General features: G+C 45.4%; 1 protein-coding gene across 1 annotated transcript in view; it reads left to right on the top strand.

Annotated features, from left to right (window-relative positions):
• The window catches only part of trpm5 (transient receptor potential cation channel, subfamily M, member 5), a 31,223-nt gene that overhangs the window by 8,947 nt on the left and 5,441 nt on the right, over nt 1–16,835 (top strand). Inside the window, exons 3-20 of the mRNA XM_088934933.1 lie at nt 1,312–1,492; nt 2,348–2,528; nt 3,771–3,937; nt 4,648–4,825; nt 5,973–6,037; nt 6,338–6,520; nt 6,698–6,800; nt 7,471–7,589; nt 8,862–9,206; nt 9,663–9,806; nt 10,283–10,406; nt 10,830–10,975; nt 12,219–12,331; nt 12,619–12,720; nt 13,542–13,800; nt 14,225–14,343; nt 14,969–15,101; nt 15,821–15,995. Coding sequence (XP_088791059.1) covers nt 1,312–1,492; nt 2,348–2,528; nt 3,771–3,937; nt 4,648–4,825; nt 5,973–6,037; nt 6,338–6,520; nt 6,698–6,800; nt 7,471–7,589; nt 8,862–9,206; nt 9,663–9,806; nt 10,283–10,406; nt 10,830–10,975; nt 12,219–12,331; nt 12,619–12,720; nt 13,542–13,800; nt 14,225–14,343; nt 14,969–15,101; nt 15,821–15,995 — 2,837 coding nt within the window. The remainder of the gene's footprint in view (nt 1–1,311; nt 1,493–2,347; nt 2,529–3,770; nt 3,938–4,647; nt 4,826–5,972; nt 6,038–6,337; nt 6,521–6,697; nt 6,801–7,470; nt 7,590–8,861; nt 9,207–9,662; nt 9,807–10,282; nt 10,407–10,829; nt 10,976–12,218; nt 12,332–12,618; nt 12,721–13,541; nt 13,801–14,224; nt 14,344–14,968; nt 15,102–15,820; nt 15,996–16,835) is intronic.

The raw sequence follows: 16,835 nt of genomic DNA, 5'->3' as shown, positions 1-16,835 counted from the left end.
CTCGACGCCATCAGAACGGACACTGGCTTAGGTATAGAACAGCTGAAAGGGTTCAAGACCGGAAAGCTGGCGAGAGATGGCCTATAGAATCGCCGAGAGTCGGATCCGACTGACCGGATAACATCATCATCAAAAGAGAGAGTGTGCGCAAGTGTAGGCTTATAAGCAGCACTTACTCAGCACCTACTCTAGGAGCAGGTGAAAATACAATAAGAGTTGTAATCATGACGTGGAACGGTCTCTTGAATTTTGCTGGCTAGACTTATTATCTGCTAATAACGTGCTGCTATTTGGAAGCGCCTCAGTGTATTTTTTGGTATTTCCGCAATACCAGAAAAGACCACAAGAGGTCAGCAAAACACTGGCGAGAAGATACAAATGGTGACGGGTATTCGCTTGGGAGAAACAAAACAATTTTAACTATTTACAGGAAACCTAGAAAAATGAGACAATCAGAAGGTAAAATGGTTGCTAGTGGAAGCCTGTGTAAGAATTTGTGCCAGTAGATGCATTTTTCTTGTGAATTATAGTATTGTTTTTAGAAATTCAAAGATTCACTGTATTGTTTAACATTTTTTCTGTTGGCCATGTAGCTTAGTTTCTACACTCACCAGCCAAATTATTAGGAATCACCCAGTCAAATGAGCAGACTATATATGAGAGTACACTATATGTGTCACACAAGCCAGTTTCAATCACTCAAACGCCCATGGCATTTTTCTTAGTTGTCAGCTGGGGTCGTCAGGAAATGAACTGATGGGGGTTTTAGTCCAGGTTGACAATGACATTCGGAGGGATCCCAGTCCAGGTGCTGGAGGACAGCACAGCTCCTGGTTTTCATTTCAGCTGAGCTTAGTTACCTAATCGAAGCCTGAACTGAACTAACAAGTTGCATCAATGGAACATTTGCAAATCTTTATTTCTCCTCAGAAGTTTGGGATTTTATATTATGTTTAAGGCAAAGTTCAGCATGTTTAAGAGCTGAAAACAGCTGAACAGCTCACTTTAAAACTATTATTTAGTCTTTGGGTTCTGTTGCTTTGTATAACTGAGAGCTCAGCTGCCACAGAAAGCTGCAGGTGTGTGTGGCCTCCAGGACAAGGGTTAGGAGCCGTGGACACAGGCGACCCTTCACTCCATATGGACTTTCAAGACACCAGCTGAAAGCAACAACTCGTGTATCAGAGATTGTTAGCTAAGACAGTACCATGTCTCTGCTGTGAAGGAACACTAAATGTATGAATGGGTAATGGTTAAATATCGCAACAGGCTAGTAAGACTTTCTTTTGGTGTGTTTTCTTATCCCTGCAGCCCTGAGACAGCATGTCGCTGTTTCTGCGTACTTAACGAACAGAAAGGATGCCTGGCAATGGACACTTCGAGCAGGGAAACACAATCCAACGACTTTAAGGCAGAGCAAGTCAGGGACAGTGAGATCGACAGCTGTGGTGGAGAAATAGAGTTCATCGGAACGAGTAAGAAACGAGGCAAGGTAAGTCCACCTCATTAATAATCAAACCTTGAAGGGAGTGCCTGTACCCCGACTCCAGCTTTATTCAAATTGCACACGCCTGAAAAGCAGCCCAGGCCCAGCGGCTGGTTACTCAGTGTTTGTATCTGCTCTGGTTTGTGGTTGATGCTTTGAAGGAAGTTGTTCTCTGTCTGTCAAGGCTGCTGACTATAGCAGAGTGATATTATATCTGCGTACAGCTTCTAACTTTTGAGGTAGATTCATTCTGAATCGGCATATGTATAGTGTTATGTCTATTACAGATTCTTACATGCAAGGTTAAGAAAGAAATATCAGTATTTTTCTAAGCTATTTCCAGTGTTAGTGCAGTGCAGGGATCTGGGGAGATCTAATAAGCTAGATGATGTCTCCTCATGACAGTATACATCCTGACTGCACTGGATGAGCTATTCACCTCACTTCATTATTTAGTTATGTCCTAAGAAAGTGTGCAGCAGGAACTGAAAATGCTCCTTCATGAGGAGTCACCCTGAGAGGCTGAGGTCTTCCCATGCGGAGAGGTTTCTAAACTGTGTATCATCTGGGCGCCAGGGATCCCTGTTATTACAGCTGACAGGGTCCAATCAGTGCATGTGAGTCCTGAACATTCCCTCGTAAGACCATGTACATGAAATAACCTTCTTACATTCCATTGTTGTCCTTGCCTTGAAGATCCTCTTTTGTTTTGGCTTTCTTCAAATCTTTTTGCCCCCCTTCAGCACCTGATTGTGTTTCGACCTTCTCTCCCTGGAGAGGTGAGTCTCTGAGTGTCCCCAGGAGATGGTGTGATTTCGGGGGCTAATGCCATGCTTTGCCTGTGCTGTCTCGCTGCTGCAGTTCATCAGGGTGCACTGCACCACTGACCCGGCCGCCATCTACGAGCTGCTGACGGAGGAGTGGTGCCTGATGGCCCCCCACCTGGTGGTGTCCCTGGTGGGGGGAGACGAGCTCTTCCAGATGAGGCCGTGGCTGAGGGACACAGTGAGGAAAGGGCTGGTGAAGGCCGCCCAGAGCACAGGTCAGCAAAGGCTGCGCTTACTGCTGCATCTACATGTGTGGCTGACGCTTTTATCCTGAACAGCGTACATTTCCCCTGCCTATACTGTTTACACACTGACTCCAACCAGCCGTCTCATGATGGGTTCGCATCCTGGCCGCACTGGATGAGCTATTCACTTCAGTATGTAGTTATGTGCCAAGAGGGTGTCCAAGTAGTGTCACAGCGACAGGAACTGAAAATGCTCCAGATTTCTGGAAGCACCTTCTCGAGGAGCTGACATACGTGCAGAGCCACCCTGAGAGGCTGCAGTCTCAGTACAAAAATTTACTGGAGCAGTCCAGGTGAAGTAGCTCGCTCAGGAGAACAACAGCAGTGCCTCTCCTGGGATTTGAACCCACAGCCTTTCAGTTACCTACACAGAATCCTAACCCCTGCGATTGAAGCCACTTTGGTTAAGTCTTAAACTGGAAAGACTTGGAGGAGCTCTGATTCAAGTATGCAGGCACTGACAAGTCAACAGTGAAACACAAACCAGTGCACACAGGTGGAAATGACGTTTCCTTGTCGGGGGGCATGGGTTAGGAACTGAAATCCCTTCTTTACTCCCAGGGTTGTGGGAGACTGGAACAAGCCAGGCATGTTGTTGAAGCCAACAACCCAGCTTCTTTCAAGTAACAACGGGATGAGATCCTGGGATCAATTAGCTCATAAAATCCAAGCAAGTTAGAAGCGCTAATGGCCTCCTCTTGTTTGCAAACTGCATTACGTTCTACAGTAAGTTTAAAGTCTAAAGGACAGTAAGTCAGGGGACCTAGTATGGGTTCGAGTCCTCAGCCTCAGTCTCCTCAGAGACCTCCTCAGATTCGCAGGAGGAGCTCAGCCCCCAGACTGGGCAGGCTGTCTCAGCCACCTGCTGCTCGTTAGCTCTGATTAGCACTGCACCGCGCGGGGCTCAGTTATTGAGCTGCTCTCCGACCTGAGAGCTCTGTCCTGCTCCCCGTCCTGCTGCTTGCAGTCGGGTTCAGCTCCTCGTCAGTCTCCAGTCCCTCACCAGCAGGGCTCCGGCTGCGTCCGTCTGCTGCTCTCCACTGCTGGGAGGCCTCGGTGTTTCCGTCAGGTCTCCTCTCCGCACTTGCTTCTTCCTCTTTTGTATTCCACTATTACAGTAAACCAGCCTGTAACGCACATGGGTCCCTTAATTCCTCACCACGCCGCTGGCTGTTAGTCAGCAGTAACACCTCGACCCTTCCGACTGCGCAGGTGCCTGGATCCTCACCAGTGGGCTGAGGTTTGGCATCACAAAGCACCTGGGGAAGGCAGTGAGAGACCACTCCTTGGCCAGCACGTCCTCCAAGGTGAAGGTGGTGGCCATCGGAATAGCTCCTTGGAAGATGATCCACAATAAGGAAGTTCTGCTCACTGCCAAGGTCAGCTTTCTTCTGTGTGTTTGCAGTAAGCGTTTGGAGAGAAAGCAGACTGTCGGAGCAGAGATCCTGGGACTCTTACAACCTGACATAATGCACACATAAACAAAGAGTCAGTAGCATCCTGTGCAAAAGCTAAAAACGAATTGTACTTTGACCAATTTGGTTGGTAGTCATTTAAAAATCAAATGTCATTATTACCCAGCTTCCTCATTTATGATACTTTCCATTTTTGTTGTGTTCTATTTCCACTTTTGGAAGCTCAAGAATGAAATTGTTTGCAGGGATGAAAATGAGTCTGTCTTTGAGTATCTCTTCACTGTTCACAGAGCCTGGATTACTGCAGACTTCCTGCTCTCCTCTGACAGCACTTTGTGCAGATGCACACTGAGGAAGTGGTGTATTAATCCCAAGTGTCTGGACTTCACAAGATGGAATTGTAGTAACCAACATGCTAAGACGCATGCCAATGAAAATACAGATACAGTTCTCGAACAAAATGGGAACATAGACAAGGAAACTAAAATATTAGTAATATATATATACATTAATTTGGGTTTTAAGTCAAACGTTTTACCCCATTTATAGCATGTAACAGTTTGCCCCCAATCCAACCTGAACACCTGTCTTTGGTAAGAACATAAGAATGCTAACAGAGGAGAGGTAAATGCTCTATCCTTGTGTCCTCATTTCATGTTTTCTGCTCTTCACAGCCAGACAAGCCTGCCTTGTATCAGTCAGAAGACCTTCCACATGGCTCAGTCTACTCTCTGGACTGCAACCACTCCCATTTTGTACTGGTGGATGAGGATGAAGAGCACCCAGGAGGAACCACAGAGATGAGGATCAAGCTACTGAAACACATATCTGAGCAGCGCACTGGGTATGGGGGTAGGTGTACAGCTCACTTTTAGTTTCACAGTGCACATTTCTCGTCATTACATCATGTGCAAGGGTTGTTCAACAGGTTTTGAACCTAATACAGATGGGAATGCCAGAAAACATTACAGTAACTCCAAATCCATGTTGAATACACCCAAACACTACATCACAGATTATTAATTGAAATATGTCCTTTATACAGTAGATAGGCTAACACTGATGCTGAAACTAAAAAGAGCCTTGTCTTTGTCATGACAGTTTTGATACTGGAGAACACTTTCGACAGGCATTCAGAAATCTTATTTGGTACTCTGTTCATTTCCACCACAAACCGTGATGACAGGAGGGTGCTTGATTCTCATTAACATTGTCACATTTTGACTTGGTATAAAAATTAAATTCTAAAAGCCTTTCAGGACACGTTAGTGTGTAATTCAACTGGTCAGCTAAGTCTTGTTTTATTCAGTGGTCAATTGTATTAGCTGCACATGTATATACTGTGTAACAGAGGCAAAACCACCACCATTGCTTTGATACCAATCCGCACTCACCAGCTGAACACTGTACAGATGCAAGACGGCACAGTGAAGGTTTAAAATAAGATTTATTTGGTGCCGTTTTCAGAGAACATCAAAGAAGACATGCACAAGATGTATCTTCTATGGTGCTCTGAATGAATACAACTTTTGCAGGAAGTTTTAGAGTCTGAGTAACAGTCCAGTCACACTCTGTTATTGCCATGAATGGCTGTTTAGAAGATATAAGATATTGTATTTCCACACATGGCACACAATATCACAGGTGTTTGCTATTTACAGTGCACTCAGGCCAGGGTCAGGATTGAACCCAAGTCCGGTCAGATTCTACAACACCGTTCATACTGGCGCAAAAACTTGTAATAATGAACTTTATTTTATACAGCACCTTTAGAAGGAACCATCTGAAAGCACCTTCTGATATGACATGACAGCTGCTCTAGCCCACCATGTGAGCCATTCTGCAGAACTGGCAGAGTTGTGCCAGTGAAGGTGTAATACAGATGGGGTCTGTTACGCCCAGCAGGGCTTGTGTTTTTCTCCACTTCTCTCGGGACCCGGTGTGCCTCTGCTGGTGGCTGAGATGAGAATTACAGCCCCTCTCCTTGACCTTCTTCCAGGAACCGGCAGCATTGAGATACCTGTTCTCTGTTTATTGGTTCATGGAGAACCCAAGATACTGAAGGTGAGAACTCTTTAAAACAGTGCCTTTCCTTTCCAGATTGCTAGGTGTTTTGTAATAGAAAATCATTTTTTCTATCTACTTCTTTTTTATTTTTGTTGTGTTTTATTTTTTTCCCCCTGAAAAACATAAGCTGCCCAACAGAGTGTTGTTAGTGATGTTACTCTAGAGTGATGTAAGCTGCAGCAGAACACTCTGGTATTGGTATACCTGCTTTATAACAGTTCTCCTGTGTATCTTACTTGGGTGGTCTCTAGTGTCCCGTTCACCTGCTGTGCTGTTGGTACCTTTTCTTCACCCTAGAGGATGTACAGAGGGATGATCAACTCCACACCATGGTTGATCTTGGCTGGATCAGGGGGTATCGCTGATATCCTGGTTACCCTCATGAATGGCCCCTGTGACCCCGACTCTGTACAGGAGCAGCTGGTGGAGACTTTTCACACAGAGTTTGAGTGGGCAAACATTTCAAAATGGACCAAACTTGTAAGTATCACAAGCTCCCTGTGTGTCGATAAGAATTTCACACACCTCACCGGCTCATCTGCAGCTGTTGAAGTGATTGGAAAGATGGGTGTTATTTCACTCTTGGAGATTTGTGAAAGAGATCAGTACTGTTTTAAAGCACAGTGAGAAAACTGAGCTTCTTTTCCATTTTAACAGATTCAAAAAATCTTAGAGCACAGACACCTCTTGACAGTTCATGACCCAGAGCAGGAAGGATCTGAAGAGCTGGACACTGTCATTCTCCGAGCCCTGGTCAAGGGTAAGATCTGCTGCCATTTCTTTCTGCACAATAGCAATGACTCACAGAAGAAATCTCAGCGTAAAAGCCATTTGCAGTATGTGCCATTTATTGATGCATTGCTTTACTTTGTTTATCTGGAGTACCTTTTACTGTAAAGACAAAACTACAGAGAGCTGTGCAGACAAGGAAAATGATTTAAATCCCTGAAACCTAAGTTATGTTCATACAAATGTGCAATGAACACTTCAATTACTATTGGAAATGATCATACAAGACAGCTCTGATTTCAATATCACTGATGTTTAATGGCTTTTTTTCAAACTATTTTATTCATAGTGAATAAATAAGGCATGTTTATAAAATGTTGCATTTCTAGACTGTAAAACACTGTGAAAGGAACAGCAGACCTGGCTAATGTCTCATTCGGACAGCCTCGAGAGTTTACAGGCAAGCAGGGGCTGGTAGATAAGAAAAACACCAACAGGAAGCACAATTCAGGAGGCAAGAATCTACAGAACGAAAAGGACAGAAGACAATCTTGAGCCCATCTAATGGAATCAGTGTGAAAGTGTTGCAGCTTTAATTACCAACCATTCTTGCTGATATTCATTCATTCATTAATATTTCGGTACAGCTGTATTTTTCTTCTGTAATGTGAAATGCTGAGAATAGGATCTTATTCCTTCAGCTTGCAAGAGCCAAAGCCAGGAAGCTCAGGATTATCTCGACGAGCTGAAACTGGCCGTCGCCTGGAACAAAGTGGACATAGCCAAGAGCGAGATCTTCAACGGAGATGTGGAGTGGAGGGTGAGGACTGTGCAGGTGTTGGCACTGCCGACACAGTGGGTTTTCATGGTGGTCTTGTGATTGAACACTGAAAGCTTACTCAAAATTAACAGGCATCAAGTTCATCAGACATTTGGAAATGAATTTCACTTACTTTTACTTTTTAATTGTAGTGTATTTGCTGAAACAGAGGCAAGATCAATGTTGTTAGTCCTTCTGCCTCTTAGGTTTCGATTCCCAGCAGGAGGGCCCTCCATGTGCAGTTTGCTTGTACTGTCTGTGTCCACTGTAGTTTCCTCCCACCATCTAGAGACTTGGTGGTTAGGTTAATTAGTTTCAGTAAACTGATCCTGTGTCTGTGTGTGTGCTTGTGGGATAGCTCCAGGTTGTTACAGCTCTCCCAGGGGTCTTTGTCCCTCATTGGAAGAACTGCAATATGTTTCTATAGCAATTTTCAGATCCAATTTCATCCAAATAAAGAAAAAGTTGAAAATGTTCTTTGGGACATTTTGATTGATAGCTTTATATTGAAATTATCAGAACGAATTTCAAAGGTATCTTTTTTGAGATGCAAAATTTCCTCAAAGGAGTGTTTGTACTTGAATTAAAACATAAAGACAGTGTCAGCCACAGCTGGAAGAGCACACAGCTTCACTCATGAGTACATACTTAGGCATTTAGAATAGAAGCCATTGGAATTTAAGATTTCAGCTTGAGCTACAGCTGGAGCTAGAAACACTGAGAATTTGTATATGGTGTTAAGTTTAGAGATTTTGGATCAGTAACTTCCTAACAAGCATGGCAGAGGTTGACTTAGCAGAAATCAGAACCACCACCTTAGGTATTATGGTGCCATTTCTCCTATGAAGTGAAGATGTTGGGAGAGAAGTTAGAGTTCTGGACTTGAAACTGGAAGGTTGTGGGCTCAAATCTCAGTTGAGATACTGCTGTCGTACCTTTGAGCATGTTTCTTTACCTGAATGACCAAAGTAAACCCAGCTGTATAAATGGGTACAAAAGTAAGTTGCTTTTGATAAAATGTCAGCCAAATAAATTAATAATTAATTCTTCCATCAGTGTGGCATAGCCGCGGTCTCAGAGAGATTAGAATTCCAGCAGGACTTATGAGCCTTCAAAAAAAAAGATTAAAATCTTTAAAAGTGTGTGTCTGATCCGTCTTGAGCACTGATCCCCTCCTCAGATCCAGGCTACTTGAGCGGGATCATTTAGTTAATGAGCTAAGACACTTGGATAAGATTTGTTACACCCAGCCCTTCGGCAATGTCTTGCCAGGCATGTGACCTTGAAGAGGTCATGATGGACGCTCTGGTCAACAACAAGCCAGACTTTGTGAAGCTCTTCGTTGACAATGGGATAAACATGAACGAGTTCATGACCTATGGGAAGCTCCAGGACCTGTACTGCTCCGTTTCGGAGAAGAGCCTCCTGCACGAGCTGCTCCTGAAGAAGCACGAGGAGAAGCAGCTCATCCTGGCAGCCCGCAACCCTGGCAGCCACCACGAGTCCGCCCCGAAGAAGACACGCTTCACGCTCCACGAGGTCTCCAAAGTCCTCAAGGACTTCCTGCACGACTCCTGCAAAGGCTTCTACCAGGACAGCACGAAGAGAACTCCGACAGTAGGTATCTCTTCTGCGGCCCTGGTGTGCGTGTGTGTTTACTTGTGTCCCATCCAGGGAGTATCCTGACTTGTGCCCATTGCTTGCTGGGATACACTCTGGCTCCCCTGTGTTGAATAAAGAGATAGAAACTGAGTGGATGGATGGATAATGCATTGCCATCACACATAGACGACAGTGTCTTTACCATGCTGCTGCTGCTGCTGCACTGGAGTATGGAGGTACCATTGTGCACTGTGGTAAACATTTATTAAAGTATCTCAAGGTGCTTTCTTAAGGTCTAGTGTAGTAAAGCACAGTAAAGGCATTCTGAAACCATAGGAAATTACAGCACAACTATGGTAAAACCATAGCTACACCACATTTCAAGAGCAAGATTGATACAGTGATGCCAAGTGTTAGTCTTGATGAAGCTGGTACATATGGGACTTAATGGATGTGTTGTGTTTTTTTTAGGAAAAGTCTGGAAAGACGCGGACATCTCATGGAAACAAGTGTTTACCGGATATGAGCCAAAAATGTGAGAACCCCTGGAGAGATCTGTTTCTGTGGGCTGTACTTCAGAACAGACAGGAGATGGCAAACTTTTTCTGGGCCATGGTAAGTCACTCGAACAAGGCATAACGATCTTCTAATGTGTGAGACGTTTGATGCACTGTAGCAGCTTCCTAGATTTCTTTTTTGTTTAAGCCTGCTCTAGGAGACAATCCACTGGCAATGGGCCACAAGAAGGAAATTACACTACAGAAAGCAGCAATATTAGACTGTGTATATTAAACACTAGTCAAAACACTCGGTACTCAGCCTGCACTCTGTGCAGAAAGCTAAAGATGTCTAGAAACATGAGATAAAGGATGAGATCAAGCTCTATCACAGAAAGCACTCCAATTAGCTAACATAACTGTATATTGTTTTACTGCATGCCAGCGCAGAGAGATTCAAGCTTCAATAAGGAATTTAGGATGTCGCGTCTTTTTCATGTGACCCTGAACTGAGCCCAGCTGAGCCACTTGCTTATGTCTTTGAGCTGGCTGGGCTGTTTCCCTTAACCTGCTGTCTGTGTTCCCGGTGCACAGGGGCCGGAGGCAGTGGCTGCCGCGCTGGCCGGCTGTAAAATCCTGAAGGAAATGGCTCACTTGGAGTCTGAGGCCGAGTCTGCGCGGAGCATGAAAGAGGCAAAATATGAGCAGTTCGCCCTGGGTGAGTGCATTTAACCTTAGTCACAAGACACTGCCATTTAGCCCTGGTGCAAGCCTACTTTCTTCATAGTTCTCACTTTGGTAATTACTAGCAATTGTTTAACACCTGCAAATGACTCGCTCAGCAGCACTTTATCATTGGTTTTAAAAAGCTTGAACCTAAGCTTTAAGTCTATTGAAAGACATATAAAGACATACATAATGCTTATAGAGCTCTGACATAGTAATAAGTATGTGCTAATCAATGAAGCAAATACTAATCAATGAAGACAAGCAGCTTGCAAAGAGCCTGTGCTGGAGATTTTCTTAAACTGTTTGGGACTGGAAGTAGACTGAAACAGTGGTTCAGAAATCCTGCACGTGTTCCGCTGCTGCTGCAGTTAAAACATCCTAAGCGGCCTTCTGCACTGCACTGTGCTTGCAGACCTGTTCAGCGAGTGCTACTCGAACAGCGAGGACAGGGCCTACGCTCTTCTGGTGAGGAAGACGAAGTTCTGGAGCAAAGCCACCTGCCTCAACCTGGCCACAGAGGCCGATGCCAAGAGCTTCTTTGCCCACGATGGAGTTCAGGTAGGAAGAGTCTGGCACAACCGAGCAGCTAAGATACCAGAGACAGTAATAATAATTCCCATCAGATTTCCTTGTATTTCTGTAGTGCTTTTCAACCAGAAGAATCCCAAAGATAGTAACACACTGGAGGGGACCCACTTCACCATCCCCCAGAACAGTGCTGCCCCCATCAGGGTGACACTGGCAGTGTGCGCTAGACAGTTTATCATGTGCCTCGTATTATCATTTGTACTGCCTCTGACATTAATAAAAGCATCATAATCAGAAACAGGTCAGACCTAATGACAGACATACCAAACTCTGCAATAATGAAACTGATGAGGATATTAGAATTAGAGCTGTGGATAAGGTAACAGGAAGGCTGTGAGTTCGAATCCCAGCTGAGACACGGCTGTTGCTGATGCAGTACTTCACATGAATTGCTCCAGTAAAATCCCCAGATGTATAGGTGCAAATGTAAGTCGCTTTGGATAAAAGCATCAACTAAACAAGAATTAGTAAGAATTAGTGATACTGAATGTACCTACTGCTCTCTTCATGAGTGTACTCTCCCTATCATCTCCATTCCCTCCTCTCTCCTTACACTCCTTATAACCCTTCTCCCTCCTCTGCTGCTCGTTCCCGTCTCTCGCGCCTCCTGTGGTGCCTCCACAGGTCTACATCATCTCCAGTCACCTGCCAGCGCCTTCTCCGGACCCAAGTGCACATTCCCTGGATTTAGATATCCCCGTGCTTAGTGCGGCAGCTTGTGCTTGTTCTGAATGTAAGGTGCCTTGGGATAAGGTGTTTGCTCAATCCTAATGCATATCTAGACTAAGGCTGTCTAGATAATAATGTAACAGAGATAATGCAGGTGTATCAGGCCTGGACAGCCTTGCCTTTCTGCAGGGCCTGACATGCAGAAAGTGGCTGTTTACACCTCACGACCTGACAGAGGGGAAGGAAAACTTGAAGATTCTACAGCAAAGTTGGTGTTTCTTTCAGTTTTTCAGAGCATTCATTGAATGAATGCTGAAGAATTGGCATCTCAGTTTTTATTTCTTAGATCATATACTATTACAGTACTAATGTAGTGACTCCTGTAGAGCCAATATGTGTTCAGTGCAAAGGGAGGAAAGTGTGGTGACAGTGGTGACAGTGACCTCTGCAGGACAATAATTGTACTGGACCCTCCATCTGACCTTTCTGTTAGAAGTACAGAGTCAGCATGTGGGTTTTGAAGTCTATTTCATTTTTCTTCCAGGCACTGCTGACAAAAATCTGGTGGGGATCCATGACAGCAGATACAGCGATCTCAAAACTAGTGGTGTCTTTCTTTTTCCCTCCACTAATATGGACAAACTTTATAAAATTCAGGTAGAAATAATACATCCACACACTATATTTTACTCAGTATTAGGCAGCACAACTTTGACTTTACATGTGTGCAATACTTTTACAGTTTACAAAATTCATAGTGAACGCTTGCTCATAAGACACATCATCCCTCCGAAAGATGTTTCTTGTGAGACCTATATATAAAAGTACTGACAATAAGCATTAGCTGTCTGTCAGAAGCTCGCAGAATGAACTCTGAAGGTCTAGTCTGTGCCTCAGCATGGCCCTGCAGGAGGCCTGACGGGGTCTGCTGTCCCTGTGTCCAGCAGTGAGGACGAGCAGCATGGCAGCCGAGGAGGAGAAGAGTTTGCGGAGCTGGACAGCCTGGACACAGAAAAGGCCCTGTTGCTCACGGAGGAGGAGAACGTGTATGTGATGAGCTGGTTTTACAGGGTGTGTGTGTGTGTGTGTATGTGTGTGTGTGTGTGTGTGTGTGTGTGTATGTGTGTGTGTGTGTCAGGGAGCAGCTGTTCCAGCAGGATAGAAGACAGGACTTTGAGAAATCTGTGCTTCTAAATCATGAGGGGCAGTTGGACTCACTGGGCTCACGAGTGTTAAAAGGTTCAAACTGCTTCCTCCACACAAACCTAGATTCCCGCCAACTAGATTCAAACACCTCTAGGTCCCATTTTTCCAAGTCTGTTGACATTCGCAAAAGGAAAACACAAACCAGAACAGAAGTAGCATTTCCATCCAGCATTAAGTTTTCTTTGAAAAATCCCACCTCAAATGTCTCATAATTCTTCAAATAACACAGATTTGTATTTTTATAACATTTAGGAAATTGAACTCGATGCTCAGCGAAAAGGAATTGAATTTCAAATGCCGAAACTGAGGAGCAAGTTTTGATTGGCTTGAGTGTGGTGGTTACAGCACACTGAGCTTGGTGACTGTCTGAAGGAACTGAGGAATATGGTATTCTGTCTGCATTAGCTGTGTATTTTTGGTATGAATGCAGTGTACAGTTTTGTGTCAATGTGTGAATCCTGGAGCTAGACCCGATGCTGCAGTGTACTGTAAGAGATAGCTTCTGCTTCTTGAAGGGCCACATCAGTGTAGCCTCAAACGGGAGGAAACCATGTTGCTTGCTGCTAAGTGCTGATTGCTAATGCATGTGCAGCAGTCTGAGGAGACGTCCTGCTCTGCCACTGCCTGTGCTGAGATCTGTGTGTTTATACACATTTCCCAGAGAGAGCAGGAAGGTCGAAAGCCAGAGCCCACAGAACCACAATGTCTGGAGCACGTTCCTGTTCAGGAGGTGGCAGCGGTTCTGGAGCGCTCCCGTGACCGTGTTCCTGGGCAACGTCATCATGTACTTCGCCTTCCTCTTCCTCTTCACCTACGTGCTCCTGGTGGACTTCAGACCCCCTCCTCCCGACGGCCCCTCCATCGCCGAGATCACCCTGTACTTCTGGGTCTTCACCCTGGTGCTGGAGGAGCTGCGGCAGGTCAGCACCCCCAGGAGCTGGGCGGCGTGCCCTTGCCCCAGTCCTGTCCGCCTATAGAAATAATAAACCACCTGACTGCTAGAGATACATTGTAAGATTTTTTTGCAGGAGCCTTGAAAAAGAAAATATGAGAAATAAAGAACGTTAAAGTGATTAATAAAGAACAGCTTCCAAGTAAAGAAAACGTACAATAGATTGAAAGCAGAAGTCAAAAGGCTTATATATAAAAAGGTAATAAAGGCCAAGAGAACAAGAGAAAGGGATATTGCAGTGAGATCCAAAATGAATGATGCAAGTCTTTTTTTAGAGTTACAACAGCACAATAACAGTAAGAAACCGACCAGGAAACAGCTAATGTATTAAACAAATAGCACTCACTCGTTTGCCAAGAAAGAAATGAACATGTGTTGAACTTTGCCCTCAGAGCTTCTTCACTGATGAAGACACCAGCATCGTGAAGAAGTTCAAGCTGTATGTGGAGGACAACTGGAACAAGTGTGACATGGTGGCTATTCTTCTCTTTGTGTTTGGGGTGTCCTGCAGGTCAGCTCATTAAAACAGCTTTATTTCTTGTTACAGCGAATTACTGTGTAACAGTTGTAATCTTCTGTGTCTTTCCGTAGACCCAGAGCTTGAAATGACTCAACGTTGAAGGTTTTTCTTGGTTATATTCCAACAGAACCTACACCAGCTCAGAGCTGAGCTGACTGACAGAGAGATGTCCCTATAGCTGCTCAGAGCTGTGCTGATTGACTGGGAGGTGTCTCTTCTCCAGCTCAGAGCTGTGCTGATTGACTGGGAGGTGTCTCTTCTCCAGCTCAGAGCTGTGCTGACTGACTGGAAGGTGTCTTCTCCAGCTCAGAGCTGTGCTGGCTGACTGGGAGGTGTCTCTCTACCTGCTCAGAGCTGTGCTGACTGACTGGGAGGTGTCTCTCTACCAGCTCAGAGCTGTGCTGACTGACTGGGAGGTGTCTCTTCTCCAGCTCAGAGCTGTGCTGACTGACTGGGAGGTGTCTATTCTCCAGCTCAGAGCTGTGCTGACTGACTGGGAGGTGTCTCTTCTCTTGTGTAGTTGTGTAGTTTTGCATCTGCTGCTAGAGTTGTTTCTGTGACCCAGTGTTGTGATAGAGGTTTGCCAGTGTTCTTACACTGATCTCTGCTCCCACAGGATGCTGACGTCGATGTATGAGGCTGGACGCACGGTCTTAGCCTTGGACTTCATGGTGTTTACTCTGCGTCTCATCCACATCTTCGCCATCCACAAGCAGCTCGGTCCAAAGATCATCATTGTGGAGAGGATGGTGAGCGATCAGAATGCCAGGTTTGAGGAATACCTAGGGAGCCCTGGTGCCATAACATTCCCTATACTGGGAACCTCGTCAGGCAGACCTGCTGGACACTGTTTCCCACACCCAGGCTGCAGAGCCACAAACATCCCAGAGTCTTTTATTCCCGGCTCCCAGCAATTACATCAAAAACAACAGGAGACTGGCAGTATAAAATGGATAATTCCCACAGTGACAAATGCTTTGTAAAAAATGCAGGTTTAAAAAGCCAAGCTCACTGGCTGGTTGCATCTTGGGCCCCATGATGGAGCAGTGGTCAGCACTGCTGCCTCGCAGCGCTGGGGCCCTGGGTTCAATTCCAGATCTGGGGTCCGTCAGTGGAGATTGTATGTGATAGTTTTCTCCAGTTGCTCTGGTTTCCTCCCACAGTCCTAAAGCATACTGGCAGGTTAATTGGCTTCCGGCAAAACTGGCCCTGGTGTGAGTGCGTGTGTGTTGCTGCCCTGTGATGGACTGGCGTCCTGTCCAGGGTGTATCCTGCCTTGTGCCCATTGCTTGCTGGGATAGGCCCTGTCACCCTCACAAACCTGAATGGGAAGAAAATGGATGAATTAACTAGCCACTGGCTGGTTGCACCATCAGAGCCTCCCGAAGAGGAAAGCACTGCTGTGGAATATGTTGTGGGCTGGTATCATGGCCAGACTCATGAGCGAAGTGTCCTTGTGTTTTGGCAGATGAAGGATGTCTTCTTTTTTCTGTTCTTCCTGAGTGTGTGGCTCCTGGCCTATGGGGTTGCCACCCAGGCCCTTCTTCATCCCAACGAGAACAGAGTGGACTGGATCTTCAGGAGGGTCCTCTATAGGCCCTACCTCCACATATTCGGCCAGATCCCCTTGGAGGAGATCGACGGTAAGACGGACGATTCTGTATCTCAAAGCTCAGTCCATGGAGGAGGTGTGTGGTGTCTTAGACTGTGAGTTCAGGGGATGTTGTCACACTCAACACAGAAAACCTTGGCCGGAAAAAATCAGAGGACAAAAGAGTACTATGCTCTATGTACTCTGCGGCGGTGCAGTGGTTCTGTGGCTCAGGATCTGTACCTGTGGCTGGAAGGTTGCCGGTTTGTATCCCACAGCCGGCAGAGGAATCCTACTCCTTTGGGGCCCTGAACAAGGCCCTTAATCCCAACTGCTCCAGGGGCACCATATAAATGGCTGACCCTGCGCTCTGACGCCTAGCTTCTCTCCCTGTCTGTGTGTCTCATGGAGAGCAAGTTGGGGTATGTGAAAAGACAAATTCCTAGAACTAGAAATTGTATATGGCCAATAAAGTGATCTCTTATACCTCCAGCAACTTTGGAAAAATTCACCTACAATTTCAGCTGAAATTTCCCTCACGGGATCAATAAAGTATCTATCTACCTACACCTACACCTACACCTGAATTTGATTTCAACTGCCTCAAACTCAAACTCCAGTTCTGACAATATATTTTGCAGAATTGCTAAGGTGTCCAGGGGAATGATGGCAAAGCCTCTTTTTCTGGCGCTGTAGCTTCTGTCCATTGATAACCTGAAAGGGATTATGAAATTCTGTATGATCCCCTAGTGGAGGAGTTCTGTTGCCATCATACTTGGTGAGCAAGGCAGTTATCAAGAGCTTTCTGAAATTGTCTCTTTTTTCTGTATGTTTAAAAGAGCTCAAAAAGTTAAAAGTTACTTGGGAAAATGCTCCAAGTTCATTGGTGTTT

Source organism: Atractosteus spatula, chromosome 16 (genome assembly GCF_055471065.1).
Source record: "Atractosteus spatula isolate fAtrSpa1 chromosome 16, fAtrSpa1.hap1, whole genome shotgun sequence".
NCBI lineage: Eukaryota > Metazoa > Chordata > Actinopteri > Semionotiformes > Lepisosteidae > Atractosteus > Atractosteus spatula.
This window is presented reverse-complemented; position numbering and strand designations above follow the sequence as displayed.